General features: G+C 41.5%; 1 protein-coding gene across 1 annotated transcript; it reads left to right on the forward strand.

The window, feature by feature from the left end:
• Window positions 1-72: 72 nt before the first annotated feature.
• ORC1 (origin recognition complex subunit 1) lies at window positions 73-25,245 on the forward strand. The gene is made up of 17 exons (XM_066624614.1): window positions 73-128; window positions 711-804; window positions 2,000-2,127; window positions 2,932-3,098; window positions 4,712-5,090; window positions 6,477-6,768; window positions 7,801-7,902; window positions 13,615-13,804; window positions 15,199-15,305; window positions 15,799-15,900; window positions 16,888-17,059; window positions 17,835-17,942; window positions 18,361-18,510; window positions 20,244-20,363; window positions 22,211-22,377; window positions 22,953-23,040; window positions 24,886-25,245. Exons 2-17 carry the CDS (start codon window positions 716-718, stop codon window positions 25,078-25,080), a joined length of 2,556 nt encoding a protein of 851 aa, XP_066480711.1. The 5' UTR covers window positions 73-128; window positions 711-715; the 3' UTR covers window positions 25,081-25,245.
• Window positions 25,246-25,390: the final 145 nt, after the last annotated feature.

Here is a 25,390-nt window from a genome sequence, read left to right on the forward strand (position 1 = left end):
TCAAGATGGCGGCGGTAGCGCCTGCCACCGCCTAGTTCCCCGCTTCCGGGGTGGGGCAAGTCCGCTGTGGCGCGAAGTTTCATCCTGACGGGGGGGGGGAGGAGAAGTGATAGCCGCACGCGCTCCTGGTGAGACTCTAACGCTCTAGGCCTCAGGAGGGTGCGGGTCTGGCCCTGTGCGGGAGGGGCAGGAGTGCAGCCTCGGGCAGGTGGGCTGCCAGGTGGCTGGTTCGTGGCGTGGTGGCTGAGGGGGCAGCCTCCCCCAGGAGTGTTGGAGGGCGCGGGGATGGCCCCCTCCCCGTTCTCCTGGTTTGGCTCAAGCCATTTTGTGCTCAACGGTACATATACGCAGCAGGGATCAAATGTGTACACCTGTGGGCTAGCCAGGAAGATTCACTACTGTTCCAGGGAGGCATGGTGGGTGGGGAGGCAGAGCCTCCCCACAGGAGTCCTTCGAAAAGTGCCGCTGTGGGAGACACCCACAACCCACATGTGCTGTGCGTGAGTTGTGGGTGCTTGGGTGCCTCCCACTGCAGCGATGCTTTTTGAAGGACTCCCATGGGGAGGCTCTGCCTCACCTGCCTCCCCACCCACCGCACCTCCCTGGTTCATTTTCATGAAAACCATCATTGAATTCATAAGAATTTTTCACCTTGAATGCCTTTTTTGTCACTACCACATGCTGAAATGGTTGTTTGTGTCTCCTTACAGCAGTCATGAACACAAGAAGCCAGAAGAATCGCAGCTACTTGTGGATTGGAAGAGCAATTGATTTGGACACGCAATTGCAGATATCCCACTACAGGTGTGTCCCCATGGTTCATAAGAAGTACATTGTAGGTACAGACTAATGAACAATAGTGGAAGTGTTTGGCTGAGGTCTGGTTGGTTTATCGAGTGCTGTTTTTGTTGTTCTTCTAGTTTTTATGGTTTCCTTGTATTGGTCCCCTTTTTTTTTATGTTCAGCCTGGAGAAGAGAAGGTTGAGAGAGGATATGATAGTGCTCTTCAAATACCTGAAGGGCTGTCATATGGAATAAGGGACAAATTTGTTCTCATCTGCCTCTGAAAATAGAATTAGATTCAACAGGTACACACTCATGAGAAGAGATTCTGATTGGGTTAGGAAAAAATCCCTGACGGTAAGGGCGGTTTGGCAGTGGAACCGATTGCTGAGGGAGGTGGTGGACTCTGCCTCACTGGAGATCTTCAGACAGAGTCTCAACAAGCACTTTTTGGAGATGCTCTAGGACAGGGGTATCCAAACGTTTTGGCCAGAGGGCCACATCAAATATCTGGCACGGTGTTGGGGGCTGGAAAAAAAATTTAAATATAAAATTTATATAAATAAATTGTAGATGGAACTTAGATGAGTGAATAAATGAATGAATGGGTTCATTCATTCAACCTCTCTGGCCCTTAGACCACCCTCCAGATACAACCAGATCATTGTTCCAGTCATTTCGGCCAAGTGGGCCAGAGGCTTTCAGGGGACAAGAAGCTGGCTGCGGACCAAATAGAGGATGGCCACAGGCCGCATCTGGCCCCTGGGCTGGGATTTGGAGACCCCTGCTCTAGGAGGATTTCCTGCTACAGCCAGGGGATTGGACTAGATGACCTATTAGGCCCCTTCCAACTCTGATTCTGTTACCTGAAAGCACCCTAAAGTCCCTAAAATGGAGTATGAGGCCTGGATGTAGATAAATATTAAAGCTTAATATTTATCTAAAGCTCTGTAAGCTTAAAATACTTCCATGACTCCATGGAAGCTTTTAAAATGACAAGTATATAGTTGTTTGTTACTAAAGTACGTACTAATGTTTTCAATGGAACTTGCTCCCAGGTAAATGTACTTAAGATAGCAGCCACAGGAATTAGATGGGTGTGTGGATTTGAGAAGACTTTGTATAAATGAAAGAGAAGTATATAAGGGCCAATATAATTTCAATGGCATCCCTTAACAAAGTAATGTGGAACGCTTTTATATGCTTTATTTTCTAGGGGACTACATATTCAGCCACAGAAAAATATCTCTGAAATCTGTATTTTTCTTGGAGAGTTTATTTTAATAGAGAATGAGGATACAGATCAGCTCTCTGTGGCAAGGCTCCTAAAACTATATGAAAATGGTAAGCTCAGCTTTCTATATCTTCTATTTGTCATTCTGTGTACATATGACAACTTTTTCAAGTGATAGTTGAAATACTCATCCCATTGGATACTTATTTTGTAAGAAAATGTTGAAGAAGAAATTTGAAATACAGAGAGAATAAGCAATTTTTGTAGGATGATTGTTTTTGTTAAATTATCATATAAAGCTTATAGTACTGAGTCTGTGGCCTAAAAGTTCCTGAGAATACAAAGAAGGTAAAGGTGTTACGGCAATTTAACTCTGAAGTCATAAGTTAAAAACTTATTCAGTATAATTTCCCTACAAAACAATGTGTTAATGTAAACCAGGAAACTTCTACAATCTAGATAACACCTGTAAGAGTACAGTACACTTTGGTGTACACTTGGTTTGGTGTGTGGTTGAGGACTATTGACATTGGTTCCTGTGGCCTAATGATTTTCAGGTTGTTCTGGGGAACCCGAAAGCCTATGTAAGGTTCCTCATTGGAAGGATGAATGGTGGTGGGTAACCATCTCTGAAAAGCATGACTCCCCACAACTGTTAGTCTTTCCTGAAATACCATGTGAAATGTGTCCTTTCAGTTTACACAGGACAATGGTGAATTTCAGCAGGCCTGCCCAGCAGTATGAAATGAGTGTGCACCCAAAGAAAACGTCTGAGAATTTTCTGCAACACTTTGATTTTTGTGTAGATTCTTCAGTAGATTCATTAATATGAAAAGATACCCTGAAGGTAGACAATTTAGTATAGTTATAATAAAGTGTTTTTGCTAATCCAAGTTTTGTTTGTTCCATCCCAGGTGATCAAGAAAAACATGCAGTTGTGCAGTGGTTCTCTCGTATTGGAGAAATACCTCTTGGTCAACGAATGTCTTTGGGAAGAGAGGCTTCTCAGGAGATATTTTTGAATGATAATACTGAATTGGATAGTGACATAATTGTTACATCTATTGTGAATAAAGTCATGGTGCGTGTCTAAACTTTTCACATCTATAAAGGAAAGACAGAAGAACATTTCTCATGAAGTTTTTGAAATTTATAGTGTAGTTTTATAGTGGTGTTAAATACTTGTAATCCTGATGTTTGTTGTTATCCTAACGTTGTTAAATTCTGATGGTGTTAAGTACTTGTAATCCTACTGCAGTTACACTGTTGTTCAACATATTTCAGAAAAAAGTTTATTCCAGATGTTGAGCTGGAATGAACGTAGGAAAGGATATAAATCTTTAAAATATATAAATTATCCTTGCTTTACTGTACAACCCTTGAGTTGCTATGTAGGCACAACAACATGTAGAATTTGAACTTAAGAGTAACCAGTTGAATTGGTACTATTATTGATGTTGTAATTTAACTGACTTTAGCTTCCTTATTGGTATAGTATGAAATACTGATTTCCTACTACGGTTGCACATTAGTAATGTACAGGGCTGCTAATATATCATTGGTAGGCCTGCAGATAACCCTGCCATGCAGTATCTTGAAGAAGTTCAGGCATGGCAAAAGACTATGGCACAGTGGCAAAGGGATGCTTTGCATTCAGAAGGCCCCAGTTTCAATCTCTGGCATCTACAGGCAGAGTGAATGAAAAACTTTCTACCTAAAACCCTGGAAAGTCACTACTAGATTGTGAACAATACTGACTTAGGTAGACCAATGGTCTGATTCAGTAGAAGGCAGCATGCTGTGATCCAGGAATCAAAATCTTACCCAAACTCTGTATTGGTGTAGCATAATCTCCGTAAAATGGGCAAACTGGGTTCTGTTGTCCCATTTGATAGATTTAGAACACCGTTTGAACTACAGGATTGCTGGCTGCTTGTTTGTCTGCTGTAGTTAACAAGAGACTATTAGGATTCTCAGATTTATTCTAGGCTGTTACATCTAATTGTAATGGTACTTACAAATGTGTTTGGCTTGTTCAATATCTATTGAACAACCTATTTGTTGAGCAACAGCTGGTGCACATAATACATCAACAATGTCTAGTTTATCATATAAGTCAGTTAGGTGGCAGATACTTTACATTCATGTTAGTTATTTATAATGTAAGTACATTATAAAACCACATCCGGCAACCACCATTTTGAAGAGGTATTCCGCCTTTTCTCTTGCACTGGAGCAAATGGCTGTTGCATAAGTTGTCCAAAAATAGAGAGCTTTTTCATTTGGAACTATTTTCTTTATATGCAGGTATAGTTTGTGTGATAAGAATCATATAATTATATCAATTATTGAACTGAGTGACATCTCTGATAACTGATAGAATGACAAATCCAGAAAGAGAATTCCAAAAATGGGAGTCTATATTTTCATTGTGAATATGGATTATGCTTTGAATATTAGTTTGTTCAGAAGATTAACAGTTTGAATCTTGTTCAACTTTGTGTGACCTCAGGGATATTGGAAAACTTTTCTCATGTTTTGGGTATACTTTAAACAAAACTATGGAAATCTAAGAAGTTTAATAGCATTGAAGATTAAGTTACCATTTTGATTGTAACAAACCATGAAGCATAAACCTCATCTAACCTACTTTACCAGAACAATCTTTTGCTACTTTATAACTTGTATTTTTAGGTTATTCCTCTGTCTTCGGGTGAAGCATTGCCTGCTATGTCAAAGGATGAACAAATATTCTTTGTTCGGGAATCCTGGAATGGGAAAAAGTTCAGGTCACTGTCTCCTACTGTGTTGGCAGAGTTGAAAGGCTCTGTGAAAATGAAGAGTAATGTCGTGAATTTTGCAACAGAGTACCACTCAACTCCCTCAAGCACCATTTGCTCTTTAGAAGTAGAGATGGGCAGGATCACTCGGAGTACCAGAAAAAACAAGAATGCAGTAGATATAGAATCAAGACACTCAACTTCCAAGTCTTCTGTGTCTAAAGAGAGACATTCCCAACGAATGGCCAATGGCATTGTCACTCCAGGAGCCAAGAAAAAATTACAGCTAAATAGTATGTATACAATGAATTTTGAACACAGATATTGAGAACATTGTCAACTGATAGTATGTGATTTGATAGTCACTCTGATGGCTCTAATCAGTGGTTCCCAAACTGGTGGGTTATGACCACCAGCCAGGGAAGCACTCGTCCCTGGCCCCTTAAAGGGTAGGTTGGGAGGGGATGGCTGTGACGCAATCCCAAGGATCGTGCCACTATCTGGGACAGAAGGGTTTTTTTACTTAAGCAAGCGCCAGCCTCGGGGAGGGGGTATGCAGAAAGCCCTGCGGGTGCCTCTGCAGTGCTCCCCAAGCCTCAGAATGACTAAAAATAGTGATCAGAACCCACTTCCAGTCTTGCAATCTAAAACCTGAAATGGGTTCCAATCACTGTTTTTAGTCATTCTGAGGCTTGGTAAGCCCTGCAGGGGCTCCGCTGGGCTTCCCGCACCCCCCCTCCCTGAGGCTGGTGCGTTAGGTACGTTTAAAAAAAAACACAAACCCTTGTCTCTGGCAGCAGCACAATCCGGGGGTTGCGTTGCTGCCATCACTGTCCCTGCAAAAACTTACTATTCTAGATGACTTACCAAGTATTGAAAAAGATAATTTTATGAATAACTGTTGCAAGACAGTCATTTGGATACTATGATCTTGCACCTGGGACTTTTCTTTTCAGACTACAACTTTGTAGCTCTGTTCAGTGGGTTCTGCTCTGTACACAGTTTTTTCAGTAGGAGTAGTAGAACAATTTCCACTGGAGGACTTCATGTGATTACAACATTACACTCTTTGTCCTGCTGTCTTTAGTGGTCTATTGCTCACCTAGGATGAGCTCAATCTGAACATCTATTTTCAAAAAACACATTGATAGGTTGACCTAAAGCCCAATTTACCCCAGTTTAGCACAGTACATATAGTTCTAACAGTGGAGACACTAGTAATAGTGGCTTATGTCATTTATAGATAAAACTACTTTTGACTATTGGGTCACGTTAGATTATCTTCTAGGACTCCTGTATTTACACAGAGAACTTCTTTAAAAATTTGAAGAAATACAAATGTTTGGAACTTTTATTCCTTTTCTGTAAAATTTTGAAAAGCTGTGCTGTTTAAGGAGCTGAACTCTGTCTTTCCATTTTATTTGTTGGACATGCAACTAGTAATATCAAGGTTACTTTGATAGACTATGCAAGTAAAAAAAGAGTGCATTTAGTCTATCAAATGCAACAGAGCATTTTATGTGTCCTTCCTGGCTGCAAACTCTGTTTGGTGTTTGAAAATGACCTGAGCTGAGAAATAACTACTTGGTAGACAATCTTGCATATGTGAGTTCAAAACTGATTGTTACAAGACAAACCATACTAAAAATCCATTGGTATTTGATACTTTTGGGTTTTAGGTCCTACAAAATCTTCCAGAACTACAATGACAGCAGAAGATGTTATTGGGCTTCTAGACTATGATTCCGATGAGCCTCAGGACCGATCCATTCTTAAACGAAAAGTTACTTTCACTGGCAATAAAAGCTCTCCTCCTAAAATAACATGTGCTGCAGATGAGGAAGATCTTTCCCTGGATATCAAGCCATTGGGAGACGAGAGAAGAAATACTTCTCTGTTATCTTCTTGCAAGATGAACCAAAGTTCCAGTCTGAAAACCAGGAGTTCTGCTGTGAAGGAGAGTGCAACAGAGTAGGTGTTTCAAACCCTTAAGTGTGGTCATCTGTGCCACATTATATATTGTCTGCATTCTAGTTAAAATAATTTCTGTTGAATCAAGAGATCCTCAAAATTTCTGGATGGAAGCCTTCAGAGTCAATAATTTGTATTGTGAGAATAAATATGTATACTAGAATGCATCTTGATCTTTTAAAAAATATCTAGGTTATCTTAGTGTTTTACTTATGCAGGACATTTATTTAATTATACTACCATTTAGAATTTTTCCCCCAAGGTAGAGTGCTAGAAAAGGACACAAGTTCCTGGCTGAGAAAAGAGAGGATTTCCTTAATATGTTACACCTGAAAGCTAGGAACTACTTTAAAATCTGTCTCCCTTCCCAGAATGATGAAAAATACAAAATGAAGTTATTAAGAGTTTCACCTATGATATTTTCCTTATTGGCCCAACTTCTGTTTAAATGACTGGAAGCCTTACAAAGCAAAAAGTTTTCTCATTTCCCAGATTACTACTATTGACTAGAGTTCCCAGAACTGCACAACTATGTCAACACCCAAAAAGGGCTTTGAGCTTATATTTCTTGAGGTATGCCTCTTTAAGGCGGAGTCCAATCCTATGCATTGCTGCTGCATCTGTACTGGAAAACTTGATAGGATTGGGCCCTTAGACTTTCAAAAGTAGTGGGTTATCTGACACAGGGCTCTGCTGTTTAGAGGGTGGTGGACATGTAACCACCTCCTTTCCCCCAATGGACATAAGCTGTTGAACATGTTTAAAGTAGCTCTTTGGAATACTGGCCAGTAGACTTTATAGATTTGAATTATAGTTCTTGAAGAATAATATAAAACCTTCCTTGATACTGAAGAGCCAGTGTGTCTCACTTGCTGAATTTAATTCTAAAACCTCTGCCTCACAAAACCTTTTATACATTGGCTTGTCCATGTGCATTGTATACCTGACCTTCATAAGGTGCTAATTCTTCAGAAAGATTCTACAATAAGAATTTATGGAAAGTAAACACTTCATGTGTCATTCTTTCTCTAGTCCAGTTGAACAGGAATCTGAAGCCAGGATTCCAGCCCTGACGCCTCGTTCTCGCAGAAAATGTGCACTGGTGACTGCTCATCGCATTGCAAAACAGCTTAGGTGAGAATGTCTAGTGTTTTAAATAGGAAAAAAAATTGATCCAATGTATTTTTGTCTCTGCATAGTAAAATGTGAAGTCTGCATACACTTGGAGCAGCCTAGAAGAGATAAGAAATGCATCATCACATCTCTGTGTGCAAGTAAATACAGTCTTGTAAGAGGCGAAATGATAACACTTGTATAAATAGTGTCTTGAAATGTTTGTAGCTGCATTTGAATTCAGCATATGAAAGAGTAATCAAAGATTTACTCCACCTCAGTCTATCTAATCACATGATGAAGCTGTCATATCAATTTGTGTAAAAGCATCTTCATTTAGTCGTCTGTGTTTTATCACACTCTAGCATGACCCTAACCCATATTCTCAATATTATAAGCACTTTTCAGTATGGGACACAGTTGAAAGGAAGTTAAACCTGCACCTCATCCCAAACATTGCATCCCTTTACAGACCTCTATGTAAGTGATTAACTTGTTCACTGTGAAAGGAAAAAAGTAGAAATGCTGGATTTCAGAGGATTGTTGCCTGCAGCCCTGGACACTGGGTGATCCAGCATCTACTAATGCAGTGGTTCTCAAACTTTGAGGGAGCTTGACTCCCTCAGTATGTCTGGGAGGGGGAAGGGGAGGGGCAGGGAAGCAATCTCCAGGATCGCATCCCTAAGGGGGGCAAAGGAGGGTTGCTTTCACTTATTTGTACTCAGTGAGGGCTGCTGGAAGCTGCAGGCCGTGCAGGGAGCCCAGCACAACCCTCTGCAGGGCTCCCTGAGGCTTGGAATCTTGAAATGGAGTGATTGCAGTGCACCTTCTGCAAACAGGAAGTGCTTTGCGATTGCTTTATTTCAAGATTCCGAATCTCAGGGAGCCCTGTGGAGGCCTGTGCTGGGCTCCCCACACCTCCTGCAGCCCCCAGCAACCCTACCAACATTAGTGAAAGCACCCCCCTTCCCCCCCTTAGAGACGCAATCCTGGGGATCACTTCCCTGCCTCTCATCTTCCTCGCCCCTTAAAGGGATGGGGGAAGTGTTACATGAACTGGTGAGTTGTGACCCACCAGTTTGAGAACCACTGTACTAAAGTGTTCTTCATGGTAGAGAATGTGCTATCTCTATTCAAGACTAGTTGTGACTCTCATGCTTGCGCATTCGGAGCTCCACAAGTTTTTGCTTGGCTTATTAACCAAGGTCTAGTTTGTAATTGGCACTGATTTTTCCCCTTCTCCAACTTATCTGTACTTGCTAAAGAACTTGGGTTAGCGAAGGAGTTTTCTTGCATAATACTGTGCACTGTAAGAGGCAAAAATAGTGCTTTTTCTGCCTAATGGATCAGCAGCATAACATGAGAAATTCCTTTTCTTTTTCCTAGTTATTAAGTAGTGATAAGAACATAAGAACATAAGAACAGCCCCACTGGATCAGGCCATAGGCCCATCTAGTCCAGCTTCCTGTATCTCACAGCGGCCCACCAAATGCCCCAGGGAGCACACCAGATAACAAGAGACCTCATCCTGGTGCTCTCCCCTACATCTGGCATTCTGACTTAACCCATTCCTAAAATCAGGAGGTTGCGCATACACATCATGGCTTGTACCCCATAATGGATTTTTCCTCCAGAAACTCGTCCAATCCCCTTTTAAAGGCGTCTAGGCTAGACGCCAGCACCACATCCTGTGGCAAGGAGTTCCACAGACCGACCACGCGCTGAGTAAAGAAATATTTTCTTTTGTCTGTCCTAACCCGCCCAACACTCAATTTTAGTGGATGTCCCCTGGTTCTGGTATTATGTGAGAGTGTAAAGAGCATCTCCCTATCCACTCTGTCCATCCCCTGCATAATTTTGTATGTCTCAATCATGTCCCCCCTCAAGCGTCTCTTTTCTAGGCTGAAGAGGCCCAAACGCCGTAGCCTTTCCTCATAAGGAAGGTGCCCCAGCCCCGTAATCATCTTAGTTGCTCTCTTTTGCACCTTTTCCATTTCCACTATGTCTTTTTTGAGATGCGGCGACCAGAACTGGACACAATATTCCAGGTGTGGCCTTACCATAGATTTGTACAACGGCATTATAATACTAACCGTTTTGTTCTCAATACCCTTCCTAATGATCCCAAGCATAGAATTGGCCTTCTTCACTGCCATCGCACATTGGGTCGACACTTTCATCGACCTGTGCACCACCATCCCAAGATCTCTCTCCTGATCTGTCACAGACAGCTCAGAACCCATCAGCCTATATCTAAAGTTTTGATTTTTTGCCCCAATGTGCATGACTTTACACTTACTGACATTGAAGCGCATCTGCCATTTTGCTGCCCATTCTGCCAGTCTGGAGAGATCCTTCTGGAGCTCCTCACAATCACTTCTGGTCTTTACCACTCAGAAAAGTTTGGTGTCGTCTGCAAACTTAGCCACTTCACTGCTCAACCCTGTCTCCAGGTCATTTATGAAGAGGTTGAAAAGCACCGGTCCCAGGACAGATCCTTGGGGCACACCGCTTTTCACCTCTCTCCATTGTGAAAATTGCCCATTGACACCCACTCTCTGCTTCCTGGCCTCCAACCAGTTCTCAATCCACGAGAGGACCTGTCCTCTAATTCCCTGACTGTGGAGTTTTTTCAGTAGCCTTTGGTGAGGGACCGTGTCAAACGCCTTCTGAAAGTCCAGATATATAATGTCCACGGGTTCTCCCGCATCCACATGCCTGTTGACCTTTTCAAAGAATTCTATAAGGTTTGTGAGGCAAGACTTACCCTTACAGAAGCCATGCTGACTCTCCCTCAGCAAGGCCTGTTCGTCTATGTGTTTTGAGATCCTATCTTTGATGAGGCATTCCACCATCTTACCCGGTATGGATGTTAGGCTGACCGGCCTATAGTTTCCCGGGTCCCCCCTCTTTCCCTTTTTAAAAATAGGCGTGACATTTGCTATCCTCCAATCTTCTGGCACTGTGGCCGTTTTGAGGGACAAGTTGCATACCTTAGTCAAGAGATCTGCAACTTCATTCTTCAATTCCTTAATAACCCTTGGGTGTATGCCATCAGGGCCCGGTGACTTATTGATCTTTAATTTATCAATGAGGTCTGAAACATCTTCTCTTTTAACCTCTATCTGACTTAACTCCTCGGTTAGGAGGGGCCGTTCGGGCAGCGGTATCTGCCCGAGGTCTTCTGCTGTGAAGACAGATGCAAAGAACTCATTTAATTTCTCTGCCATCTCTAAGTCTCCTTTTATCTCCCCTTTCCCTCCCTCACCATCCAGAGGGCCAACCGCTTCTCTGGCAGGTTTCCTGCTTCTAACATATTTGAAGAAGCTTTTATTATTCCCCTTAATGTTGCTGGCCATGCGTTCCTCATAGTCTCGCTTGGCCTCCCCTATCACCTTCTTACATTTCTTTTGCCACAGTTTATGTTCCTTTTTATTCTCTTCATTAGGGCAAGACTTCCATTTACGGAAGGAAGCTTCCTTGCCCTTCACAGCCTCTCTAACTTGGCTGGTTAGCCATGCGGGCACTCTCCTGGATTTAGTGGAACCCTTCTTTCTTTGCGGTATACACCTCTGCTGGGCCTCTATTACTGTTGTTTTAAGCAGCCTCCATGCACTCTGGAGAGACTGGACTCTTTTTACCCTCCCTTTCAACCTCCTTCTAACCAGCCTCCTCATTTGAGGGAAGTCCGCCCGTCGGAAGTCAAGGGTTTTTGTTAGAGATTTGCCTGGTATTCTTCCCCCAACGTGCACGTCAAAACGGATCGCAGCATGATCACTGTTCCCCAATGGCTCAGTAACGTTTACATCTCTAACCAGGTCCTGCGTACCGCACAAAATTAAATCCAGAGTCACCTGTCCTCTGGTGGGCTCCGTGACTAGCTGATCTAAGCCACAGTCATTTAGCACGTCAAGAAATCCGGTTTCCTTATCGTGACCAGAACACAAATTGACCCAGTCAATATGAGGATAATTGAAGTCCCCCATGATTACAACCCTGTCCTTCCTTGTCACCTCCCTGATCTGTTTCCTCATTTCAAGGTCCCCATCAGATTTCTGGTCTGGAGGACGATAGCACGCCCCCAGTATTACATTGCTGCACAAGCCTGGTAATTTAACCCACAGAGATTCTACGGTGGAGTCGGACCCACCTTCAATCTCTACTTTGCTGGATTCTATCCCTTCCTTAACATAAAGGGCCACCCCACCTTCAACACGCCCCTGCCTGTCCCTCCTGTAGAGTTTATAGCCCGGGATTGCGGTATCCCACTGATTCTCCGCATTCCACCAGGTTTCCGTTATGCCCACTATGTCAATATTTTCCCTTGTCACCAGACATTCAAGTTCTCCCACCTTTGCTCGTAGACTTTGGGCATTCGCATAAAAGCATTTATACACGGAATGCCCCAGGATGGGCTGCTTATTCGCTCCTTTGTCCCCGCATCCTCTCATTGTGCCAAACCGTCTATCACATCCCATCACCCTACCTTTCCCAATTTCTTCTCCTACCCTGCCTTTGTCTTGTTGTTCTCTAACCTCCCCATCCTCATCCCATAGGGATGAGGAGTCCCGAACCGGATGCCCCTCGGCTCCTGTCGGCCTTCCCCCAGGGATCAGTTTAAAAGCTGCTCTGCCAGCTTTTTAATGTTATGCGCCAGCAGTCTGGTTCCATTCTGGTTCAAATGGAGCCCGTCCCTCTTGTACAGGCCCCGCTTGTCCCAAAACGTTCCCCAGTGCCTAACGAATCTAAACCCCTCCTCCCTACACCACCACCATGAGGGAGTTTTGTTGCTGAGCAGAAGAAGCAAGCCCAAGGAGACACTTGCTTAGGTTTTATGCACTGCATAGGCCCTCTTTCTACATGCCCCTGACTTATCATGATGGTAGACATGTACATTGATATGTAATTAAAGCAAGCTGTAATAACAGCAAAAAACCTTGTTAAGTTTCCCATTTAAGTAAAGAGTGTCTTAGAAACAAAGACAAATTGTACAAGTGCTTCATGTTTTAAACACAAGCTGAGCTGTCATGCATTTGGTATGATCAGAGCCTAATAACTTCCCTTGTATAACAAATAGATCTCTGCTTTCAAGTGCCTGTGTTAACAGAAGTGGCATTTTGTATATATCAAAAGTGTGTATTCAGTGTGTTGCAACTGGAGTCCTGCAGGCATAATGTGTGCCAGTGCAAGGCTTCTTTCCCTGCGCCTTTTTCCAACTGAAGGTCCCCGAACCTCCCAGAAAAGCCGTTGCTGAGGGACAATGAAATGGGATACGGCACTGGCAAGGAGGGGAAATAACCAGAACCATGAGCAGGGCTGCTAGCAGATGTACTTCTCTGAGGGTGCCTTCTGGTCTTGCAGTGATACTCTAGATGTGAGTTAGGTGAACATGGCGTACAGCAGCTGTAAAATGTATAGTTACCAACATTTTCATTAATACATAAAGTTCTGACTGCACATGATTGATGATTGCCATGACAGAAACTAGATTTTGCTTGTCCTACATGAACTAGGAGTAACTAGAGGCTGTACCAGTGTGCATTTCTTGCTCATATGATAAGTAAACAATGTTGTAGCATCCTTATTTTAAAAACCAGCTTGTCAAGATAAAGTATCATGATAAACATATTGCTCTTTTGGGGACCAATACAGTCAGTCATAACCAAAACATTTTCTATTATTAAAAGGAAGCTATGTTCCAATACTACATAATTCATGTATTTCCCCCCATAGTATGTTAGATTCAGCTAGAGAGGTTGACGAAGACACAAATTTCTTGCCTCTCGTGGAGAGTTCTGACTCCAGTAGTAGCGATGAAGAAGATGCTAAGTTACTCCATACACCCAAGAGACATGCAAGGGCCACTCCAAAAACCTCAGGGAAGCCACCTGCGCATACTCCTGCCAAGAATCCAATCAAAACTGTAAGAGTTTGCAATGGTTTCTAAACATTGTAGTTTATCGCTTTGAATGGAGATTGTACGTGCATAAAATGTGTCTTGTTCAGAAACTTTGATGCTTAATAGTTCAGTGTAGTTACTGGGGAAGTCTGAGAAGAAAGCATGGTGACTCTGTCAGGAGCTGTATAACAACATTCAAATGTGTGCATTGTTCTCTGCTTCATATTTCTTTGCTGGTAGAAAGCAGAATCATTTGGTTTTCATTTTAACTCTAGGTTTCTGGGGTGGGGTTCTAGAAGGGAAAACAAGATGGGAACAATACATGGGCAACCGATTATTCGGACTCATTTTAGCCTAGTTTCCATCATGACTAAACAGCTTTGATTGATGTAACCCTTATGAATTTCCTCACTAGTTAAGATTGAAGAGTATCCCACCATTTCAGAGCTTTGATTGGTGGGGAGAGAAGTCCTTCTCAGTAATGACTCTCAGGGCATAGAACGTGTGCGTTTATGATTTTAATTTTTGCTCTGCCTGCGCAAGGCGCCTCTTTCCAGTTTTGATTTATTTATTTTACCTCTGTAACACTCTGTGCCATGTGCCTTCTTGGTCAAGTGCCCCAGAGCTTTTTTTTGTTCTTACACTTTGATACTGAGTTTTTTTAAGTAGACAAAAACATTTTAGATTTTCAAACCTTGATGAACAGTTAAGTTGAACTGAATACATCTTAGTTTGTAAATATCTTAAATTAATAGGTGACCAATTTTGTAAATGAACAAATTTTATTGAACAAATTTTAGAGACAAGAAACCCCCTCCTATCAAGAGGGGCTAGCAACCCACTTGAAACTGATAAACATCTATATATTACTAATTTTCCAGCCTAACCATCATCATTTTCTTCAATCATAACATGAAAAGTAAGCAAGTGACTAAAAATTCATCAGAATAAGCCTTATTTGTAGCATTTTAATTTATTGTGATATTTTGCCACATCTTAATAGACAATATCTTTGTACTTCCACATTTTGCTACCATCTGAAGTTTAACTGCAGGCAGGGTAACCATATATAATGGAGGGCAAAGTGCCTATTTCTTTATCCATTGTACAGAAAAGGAAATTCTGGCAGGTGAAACTCAACATGGGAGAGTTTAAAAAGCTGCACTTGCCAAAATTCCCTCTTCTATACAATGGTTAAAGATATAGGTATTCTTTTCTCCTTTGTAGCTGGTCACCCTGACCTTAGGAAGGAAGAAAATAATTAGGCTTGAACTGGTTTTGGGAAGCTTGGTATATGTAGGTAGAATGACCTAGGTAGACTTGTATCTTATGCATAAGCATTTCAGAATCAATTGAGCTGCTGCTTTAAATTCAGTACAATGCAAAATGCTGAATTTCTAAGTTTGATTTTTCTGCAGCCTGAATCAAGGACTCCTAGAACTCCACATAAGGCTACCCCCAGAATTCGCAGCCGGAGTCAAACAGCACAGAAGCCAACTAATGTGCTAGAAGAGGCTAGACTAAGGTAAAGTGAGAAGTTCTTGATATTTAACAGAAGTGAGACACACAAAGCATGGTGGTGTGGGTGTTGACCAGGTGCAGTGCTGACTGAGGGCCCAGCTAGCAGATCCCTGAAGTTGCCTGCAGGCAGCATTGGTGGTGCAAGTCATTTGGCTAAGTTACTCACGCTGTTGCTGCTTTCTCCTGCCCCCCTTCACAAGGCCCTTGTAGTGATAAGGAAGCCCATTTTCCTGAGAGCAGGACAAGAGATCTTTTATGCATTAGTGATGAGTGTTGCCTCCTTCTTCTTGGGTTTGTGTTTGCAATGAGGACACTTTTAAAATTTAACTTCATTATTTAGGCTAAATGTTGTCTTTTTAATTGTAGATTTGTAGCTAATACTTCAGAATGTCTGCTATATTTATAAATAAGTCTTCCTAAAAATGAGTTATCTTTGGCAGTTTAATTGGCTGTTAAGGGTTTTCATAACCTTTCTTTCCTCTTTTGCGTAAATCAAGACTGCATGTTTCTGCTGTCCCAGAGTCTTTGCCCTGCCGTGAAAAGGAATTCCAGGATATCTATAACTTCATAGAAAGCAAACTCATTGATGGCACAGGCGGGTGAGTGTTGTATTTATTTGTTTTTTGAATTGGGTTAGGCGAGAAGCAGCAGCAACATGCTATGGCTTCATTAAAAAGGATAGCGTTGAAGAAGCCCAGATTTTCTGTATCTGCCAGCTCAGTGATACCAAATGTATTTTTTCATTCAGAAGTGATTTATGTCTAGCTCTCTGAAGTGTGTAATAATCATACTAAATTTATTTTTATAGCACTGTGTTTTGAGGCCACAACTGTGTGGTTTTCATATATGTATATTTTTAAACAGATACATGTGGTTTTGTCTTTGTAGAAAATGTTGACAGCAGCTGGTCAAATGGGTTGTGCTTATTGAGTTCTTCAGGAGCTCAAACAGAGCGAGAGAGACTATTATCTCCACTGAGAAAAGAAAATGAATTGTTTTTATAAGGGAGACATTGGGTTGTATCCTAAGAAAGTTAGTGATGCCTAAGCACTATTGAAATTGATGTGACAAGTCTCAGTAATTGCAATGTGGTATAAGAATCCTGATTTTTTTTTTAAAGGATAACAGCCTATAAGCAGTGGTTCCCAAACTTTTAAGCACTGGAACGCACTTGAAAACAACACTCTATCAGGACCCACCTAGGTTTACGAGACTTTAAAAAAGGAGATCTAGAAAGACATTATTTATTTACAATAACCCCCCCCCCCCCAAAAGATGCTCAGATATTTATCTCTCCATATTTACACATGCTTGCAAACTAAGGAGCTCAATTTGCAAGGAGCTGAGCTCTTCACAAGGCAATTAGCAGCTATATGATTTTTGAATAGCCTCAGGATTTGGGGCAATTAGTTATCTGATCTTGCCATCAACTGTGTTTTCCTTGGAGGCTCTGCTCAGCTGCTATGGGACCCTCCAAAAATTGGATTTCGACTCACAGTTTGGGATCTACTGGCCTATAGAATTCAATAGTTCTTGTTTGTACAGTAGGTACTTGCTCATACAGTATACAATATTGTCTGTTTTAGGTGCATGTACATTTCCGGAGTTCCTGGAACAGGCAAAACAGCAACAGTTCATGAGGCTATACGTTGTCTCCACCAAGAGACAGAAAACAATGAGCTGCCATCTTTTCAGTTCATAGAGATAAATGGCATGAAGTTGACTGACCCACACCAAGCTTATGTGCAGATTTTGAAGGTGAGTAAATGTTTTGTATGTTTTCATGCCTGAAAAGGGGTTGGGCAAGAAATATTTAGATTTTTAAAGCAAATAACCACTTACAACTGCTCTAATATACAGGTTATATACCTGTCTAACCTTGTAGATGAGAAGTAATAAAGTAGAGTATAACTGAATGGACTGAAATTCTGTTAAGACTGTAATGTCGCAAAAGTTCCTTAGAGCTGCAATCCTGTTCATAGTTACATGGGAGTAAATTCCATTGAGCACAGTGGGATTTACTTCCAAATAAACATGCATGATATTGGGCTGCAAATGAATAAATACATAACAGTATTGTTGCTGAAGAAACATCATACTCAAGAACCAAGGAATGCCATCCCTCTCACTTTTGTTTGGGAAAAGCAAGAGCCAATGGGAGAGCCATCTCTGAGATGCCACATTACATCAAAAAGGAAACAGTGTTTTGCCTTTGAATTCCTCTTTCTGCAATAATTGTGTGAAAGTGGAGCACAAGAGCCTTGACCTGTGATAGTGGAGTAAGAAAAGAAATGATCTTTACATTATTTTTTAGTTTTTTCCTAGCCTCTGTCTGTTAAACTCTGTCACTCCAAACTGTGTATATGTATGTAGTATAACTATGAAACAGTCACACTTGAATCATAGTGTGAATCTTTTAACATATGCTGTCTACAGAAGTGGAAATAAAGAAGGTGTACTTTGTGGAGCAGATTGTTACAGTTTTGATTCTTACCATGCATATCTTAACCATATTCTGTTTCATTCCATTAAGTTACTGACGGGCCAAAAGGCAACGGCCACCCATGCGGCTGTGCTGCTGGAAAAAATGTTTGGAAAGCCTGGATCTGAAAGGAAAACTGTAGTGCTCATAGTGGATGAGGTAAAGTGGGAGACTGTAGACATCTGAGTTTTTGACCCATAAAATTACAGGGATACCTTGTGACCGTTTGGTGTCATTACCAAGTTTGGGCACATTTTTCAGGATTAATTGGGATTCAGCAATCGGACAGGTTGCCTATTATGCATGACAAAATAGAAGGGTGCAGTAAAAGAAGCGTTCCTAGTTTGAAGAGTTGATTATACGTACACTGGGTAAAGAAATAATTGAAAAATGTACATATGGACGCGGGATACTTTGGTTAATTCTATAGACTCTTATGGGTCCATTTTAGGAGAGAACAATAACTTGTTCAAGGCTTTGCAAGTCTATGCACAGCTATGATTGAAGCCAGATCTTCTGCATTTTTAAGAGCATTTTTCATTTCTTGTAATTGTTGTCTTTTTATTTTTTTACCTAGCTGGACCTCTTGTGGACTCGTAAACAAAATGTGATGTATAATCTCTTTGACTGGCCAACCCAGAAACATGCCAAGTTAATAGTTTTGGCCATTGCCAATACCATGGATTTGCCAGAGAGAATCATGATGAACAGAGTAGCAAGCAGGCTGGTATGTCCTTACAGTTTTATTACTGTGGTTATTATCTAGAAATCTGCATATTCAAGTATCAGAGCATTGATGCATCTCCCTAGATGTTCAGTGGGATCATCCATTTATTTGTAATTAATTCAGACCTTATTGTGGTGTGGTTTGTTTCCACTCTAGGAGAATCCAAAATGAAAAGCCTGTACGTGTGCTTAACCCATGTCTGCCCAGCACACAGGTGTACACATTTGATCCCTGTTGCGTATACGCAACGTTGGGAAGAAATGGCTTAAGCTGCCAGTTACAACCATTATGATTAATTCCTAATGGACATGTCACTCCAGGGAGTTATGACTGAATTATGACAAATTCTATATAGATAACCATTACTTGCCCATTAGAACCACAATGGTGTGTGGTTGGTTTATTGCATTTTTCTGAAGAACTGAGAAGTTCTGATAGCTGATGGAAATTGATTTCAAATACAGGAATGTCTGTTTCATGAAGCTGTGTTTTGGGGGATATGCATAAATTCTGAAAAAGTTAGTAGGAAAATGTATGACACTAAGGGCACAATCCGAACCCCTTATGTCAGTGCTTTCCAGCACTGACATAAGGGCAATACAGCTCTGAGGTAAGGAAACAAACATTCCCTTACTTTGAGGAGGCCTCCAGGAGTGACACCCAAATGCAGGATGCAGCACACGTCCCATTGGCACCGCTATGCCAGTGCTGGAAGGCACTGACATAAGGGGTTAGGATTGCGCCCTAAATCTTTTTGATGGCTTTAGGTACAACAGAAAAAAAGTATTTTGGTTGCCAAGTCTTAGCTGAAGAACTTAATCTAGTTCCTGTCTTGTGTATAATAGCTGAAAACATTAAGTCACTGAAGTTGCTGTATTTGCACTCAAGAGGTGCTTTCGCAACATACAGCTGCTTGTAACTAAGCGTAGGTTTTAGATATTTGTCATAAAAATTTTCCAGCACTGAGGCACCCTGATAGCTCATCAACTCTGTCCAGATATCTGGATGTTAATATGTAGGCTTTATTTGCTATCAGCCCAAATAAATCTCATAAATCTCTTTCTTTTTCCTGGCTACATCACCTTTCTTTCCTTGAGTAATCAGACTGCAATACAATTCTTAAATGTGATCTATAGGAAGAGAATGGTTATAGTAGAACCAGCCCAAACTTACTGGCCCAGCCACCAGCAGAATGCACGTTCTGCTAGTGGCAACTCTCTTATGGCAGTCATAAAAAACATTCCGGTAGCAGACAGAGTAGTGTGGTGCAGATGCACTAGCAGGAAGGCCAGAGCCTGCCTTCCTGTGTCAACAGATCCCAGAGAACCCACCAAAGTGGCTGGGAAGCAGGATGGGCTTGGGGGGAGGGCAATATGAGGTGTGATCATACTGCAGATCGGTTTTGGGAAGGGGACTGGTCCTAGTCCCTTCTCAGATTCAATCCCGTAGCATAGGTCCACATGGACCTGCACCAGCAAATTTGCTGTCACAGATCCAAGTAGTAGACCCCTTCATGCTGAGGAGGCTTACCAAGAAGAGACCTCTGCGACAAGCCATTTTGAAATTGCTTTATCAGTGGGGGTGGGGGGTGGGAAGCATAGGACTGGCCTGTGTATCTATATTTTGCTTAGGGGAAGGTAAGCAAAACTGTCTCCATTAGAAATGAAGTGGCATATGCCTTGATTTTAAGTTCTTTCTTGACTAAATGTCCCACATTTTTGTTTTCATTCCAGGGGCTTACCAGAATGTCCTTTCAGCCATATACCTATAAACAATTACAACAGATTATCTCATCAAGGATGGGCAAGATGAAAGCATTTGAAGAAGATGCAATTCAGTTCATTGCTAGAAAGGTAAATTCAGAACAAAGATATGCATGCTGTGTGTATACTTTAAAGCAGTGTTTCTCAGTCTGTGGTACGGGTACCCCAGTGGTACTTGAGGTGGTGTCTGGTGATACTTGTGGAACCCCTGGGACACCTGGCAGCAAGACCAGGAGTATGATAAAACAAACAGCGGTGGGAGGCTTGGCTCAGTGTACAACGCACCAAAGCATGTTTTTCTGTGCTCAAAAAGGCCGTCCCATCCACTTACTCCTCTTGCTCCCCTCACGCCTCTTACTGGTGTTTGTCACATTGCATCTGGCCTCCCAACCCAGAAGTAACTGGCAATGATGTCATCGCCAAATTATGTCCGGTGGTATTTTGAATGCGTGGACCATGTGATGTGGGACAGTGGAGGACAAAATATATGCTTTATATTTTTAAAATATAAAGCATAATTAGAACGGTTCTTAGGAACTGACATGCAATTATATTTTTAATGACACAATCTTAACCAACTTTCCTGCACCGAGGTAAGGGCAACACAACTCTGAGGTAAGGGAACAAACATTGCCTTCCCTTGAGAAGGCCTCAGTGACTACTCCACAACTGCAGGATGCAGTATATGCCACATTGACACAACTATGTCAGTGCTGGAAAGTTGGTTAAAATTACACCCTAAAACCTCTAACTGCAGTCATAAATGCACACTGGGACTAGTGCACCTAAAACCATAGGTAAAATGAAAGCAATCATTTTAACAATAAGTAATGACATATATTGAGTCCTCTTTTGTAGGTATTGGTCAGTTTTGGTAGCTTCTGGTCCAGGAGGGGCTCTGAGAAAAACAAAGCTTTTTTTTAAAACTCAGAACACTGAAGTTATGTATTTTGGTTGAATTTCGAAAGCCCATGTTTAAAACAACCACTTTTTGTTTTGAAGGTGAACAGTGAACTATGGATTTAATCCGGAGTTAGTCGTGACAGAACATGAACAAGTCATGATTAGTGTAGGTCCCAGTAATGTCAATGGGACAAATACTGCAGTTCTAAATTTAAATTAATCCTGCAACCTGCTTGCACTGGCTTAACTGTAGTCTTTGTCCTACTTAGGTCCAGCACAAAGAAACAAGCAAAGAAAAGCTTTTTTAAAAAAAAATTCCAGAGAGCTGCAATGTTGTCAATTACTCCACCAGCCCCTCTGGGAACACCTCCAGCATGTACCAAAAATGGGTTGGTGTGCCAGTACTGTGCTCCCCTCCCCCAGAAGAGCATGGATAGAGCTTCAGTCAATGAACAGCAATGAGGAAATGCCCTTATGAAATCAGCATACCACAGCACTTCCCACTGCAGGAGCTACTGTGGCACAGACAGCAAAGGGCCCAAAACAGATGACCCAAGAACCCCAGCCCTCAAAGTTTAGCACATTAGCACATACTAAAAGGACCTTTTTTAACTGCATCAAATGGAGGGGAAAAATATCTCAAGATACGTACGCGCACACACACCCCCAAACTCCTTTAAACTGTAACTCCTCTAAACCAGTGAAAGGTTTATGATTCCATCCTTGGGCATGACTAACCTTCTTAGACTACAGGTCCATGTGCTTTCATATGTATGGTTGAGTAAAAGCTGTTTATTTTCTTATTCATTTATTACTATTAATATAAATAGCATTTTTAGTAACATAAACACAAGTCTTTGTCCCAAAGGAACATCTGTCCAACTTAGCAAAGTGGGAGAGGTGACAAAAATGGGAGGCACAGGATATAAATGCACATTATAAGAAATAAATGATGAATTAAATGTACCTAAATGTACCTAATTAACTTTAGGGTATTGTGATATCAGAAAAATACTTGTATCATTTTGTTTTAGGTTGCAGCTTTATCTGGTGATGCAAGACGTTGCCTTGATATCTGCAGAAGATCTACTGAGATCTGTGAGCTTTCTAGTTCAAAAAGCACCTCTGGATTGGTCAGCATGGCACACGTCATGGAAGCAATGGATGAAATGTTCTCATCCCCTTATATAAACACAATAAGGTAGTACAATACTTTAGCCATATGATTTCCTTAGCACAGTCTTTGAGTGAATTGTGATGACTTTGCTATGACGGCCCCTATGAACTTGCTTATACAAAGATAGTATCTGCATAGGAAGATTACCTAGCTTCTGGTCCTACAATCAGATTTCACTGTTTTAAATAACTACGCTCACCCAGACGCTCTTCAAAACCCTAGTGCAGTGGAATGAATCACAGCAAACACAGTCTCTGTTGCCATTGCTTTGTAGAAATGTAGATCTTAATATTTGGGGATCCTCTGTCCCAGGCCACAATCTAGAACACCCAAGCTTTGACATGTAGTCCTTGCTTCTTGTCCACCTGCAGTTAGATATCTGATTTGATACAGGGGTTGCAATTCACATATCTGCAGGGTTTCAGTATCTGAACATTCTGAGCAGGAGTTGCCCAGTTATTGTGTGTGTCATGAAAATGCTCACATTTGCAGTGTGAATCTTGACAGTCTCATAAAAGAGGACAATACTGTTTCATAAAAGATTTTAGACATGTCTGAACTTTGCTTAAAACTTAAGGGACTTTCTTATTCTCTTTCAGAAATTCATCCTTGCAAGAGCAAATCTTCCTAAAGGCAACTGTAGCAGAGTTTCACAGATTAGGACTAGAGGAAGCTACAGTTCAGCAGGTAATCTTAACAATTATGAACGCTAAACTTGTTTAGATTTTATTTTACCCAAAAGGCTTTTATTTATTCAATTCCTATCCTGCTTTTCTCCTAAACTGGCACTCAAGGCAGCTGTACAACTTCAGCTGTATTCAAAGGGTGAGCCCTCTTAAATAAATTGCAGTGATCCTAAATATATCAGTAATGATTGCCAATATTGTTCAACTTGTCACAGGTCACAGCTGTTTATGGTCTGGATCTTCCTACTTCAGAGACTTTACTAATGAACTCCTAAATTGTGTTTAAATTCTGAATTTTAAAGAGTTTATTGCAGGAAAAACCCACAAAAATGATGCTGCTTACACAATATATAATAGATATGTCTGTTTGCTTGATCGTGACTTAAAGCAGTGTTTCTCAAACTGTGGGTCAGGACCCACTATGTGGGTCGCAAGCCAATTTCAGGTGGGTCTTCATTCATTTCAACATTTTATTTTTAATATATTAGACTTGATGTTACTAGGGTATGTGACTACATTTGGGGAAATGTTACACATCTGTACTCTGAACAGGCTACTGTGTATATGCTTTTAATAATGATAGTAAGTGGGACTTACTTCTGGGTGTGTAGGATTGCTGCCTAGGATTGCTGCCTAGGGGATAAGAATAGGCCCTCAGTTTGGCTGTACTTGTCGTAAGAGGCGACTAAACAGGTAGATGGGACTCGTTAGCCTGGGAAGGCAGCTCATCTGAGAGAAGGAAAACTCTGATCCCAAACCTCCTCTGCCTTGTGGCGATATCCAGTTATGGAAAAGGCTTCAGGAGTCAACCTCAAGGCAAAATTGTTAGAGATAATGGGCAAAACACAGAGATAGCAGAAGTGCAAACCGGCAGCTGCAGTGTGTGGTGCTCAGAGCACAGGGAAGAACACCAGAAAAAGGAGGCAAGACCCAGGGAAGTACCAACACCAGAGTCTATTTACAAGTAGAAAGCAGTTCCAGAAATCGGCAAGCAGAGGCAGTCCAGCGAACAGTCCAAATAGTCAGCAAATCAGGTATCAGTCCAGCAGAGATTTGTGCAGCAACTCACAAATTACACAGTGAAGTGTGCTTGTTGGACATTTATACTCCTGTCAGCTAATGGGAAAGGCCATGACTTCATCACTGAGGAATGTCATTGCATCATCCTGGGTGGGGATTGCATCAGCTTTTCCCATCTCTCCTTGTTCTGTGCAATGACTCAGCACTTTGCCCTGATTGGTCCTTGCCCCATTGTCTGACATGTATGCTTACATTTGCTTACACACAGTAGTAGTCTGGTAGGCCTGCCTTATCCAGCCACCAAATTGCCTTACTGTATGGGGCACATACTGCAACAGTATGTTGGAGCTGGAGCTGAGTCCCTGAGGCAGTTCATGGCTGAACACAGTCACGTTCTGGCAACTCCTGCGATGCCGCTGGAACCAACCGTATTGGCTTCTGTCTTTTCATTGGACCATTTCAGCGACGTGGAGAGGGGGGATTTGCTGCATGGGTAACAGGCTATCCTCCATACCTACTTTACCCAGGCTTCGCGCACTGGAGAGTACACTGTTCCAGAACCACCATTCAGTGATACCATAGTATCTGTCTTCCGAGGCTAAAGGATGCCAACACTGGAGGGATTTATTTGAAAATCTCTGCTTTGAAATCCTGTAGCTCAGATTATACAACAGCAGTGTTTTAAAAAAAAAAATAATATAACTACTTATTGGTTTACCTTCCACAAAGTTGGGAGAGGCTGGAGAAGGTGGAAGAGAGACAGTTGCTCTTATTGATGGTTGTTCTGTTTGTATTGACTGGCTTTTTGTTTTTTTTGGACTTCTAGATATTTCATCAGCATGTTGCACTATGTAGAATGGAAGGCCTGCAAACTCCTACTCTGTCAGACATAATGGCAATTTCCTCACGGCTTAGTGCTTGTAGGCTCCTGTTAGTAGAGTCTAGTAATAAATACCTTCACATGCGGGTTCGGCTTAATGTCAGCCAGGATGATGTAATGTACGCACTCAAGGAAGAATAAGGCAACAGAACAATTGTGTAGGTATTTGTATGTATATGGGCATTTTTATCTTGCATTTTAAAGAGATTTAAAATAATAGTACTGCTTTTAAAACTTGAATAATATTGTAATGTTTTTTCCTATTATCTTGCATATGATCTTTTAATATTTATATTATGTTTTTTAATGCACTCTTATAAAATAAATATTTTCTTCAAATGTTCAAAACACTTCCATCTACTTAAAACGGTTTTTTCAGCTTTTCTGAGGTTCAGTTTGAACATGATCTGCTGAACTGGAGAATCTCTATTTCCTGGGTTTCACTAAACAG

This window comes from Tiliqua scincoides, chromosome 4 (assembly GCF_035046505.1).
Source record: "Tiliqua scincoides isolate rTilSci1 chromosome 4, rTilSci1.hap2, whole genome shotgun sequence".
Lineage (NCBI taxonomy): Eukaryota > Metazoa > Chordata > Lepidosauria > Squamata > Scincidae > Tiliqua > Tiliqua scincoides.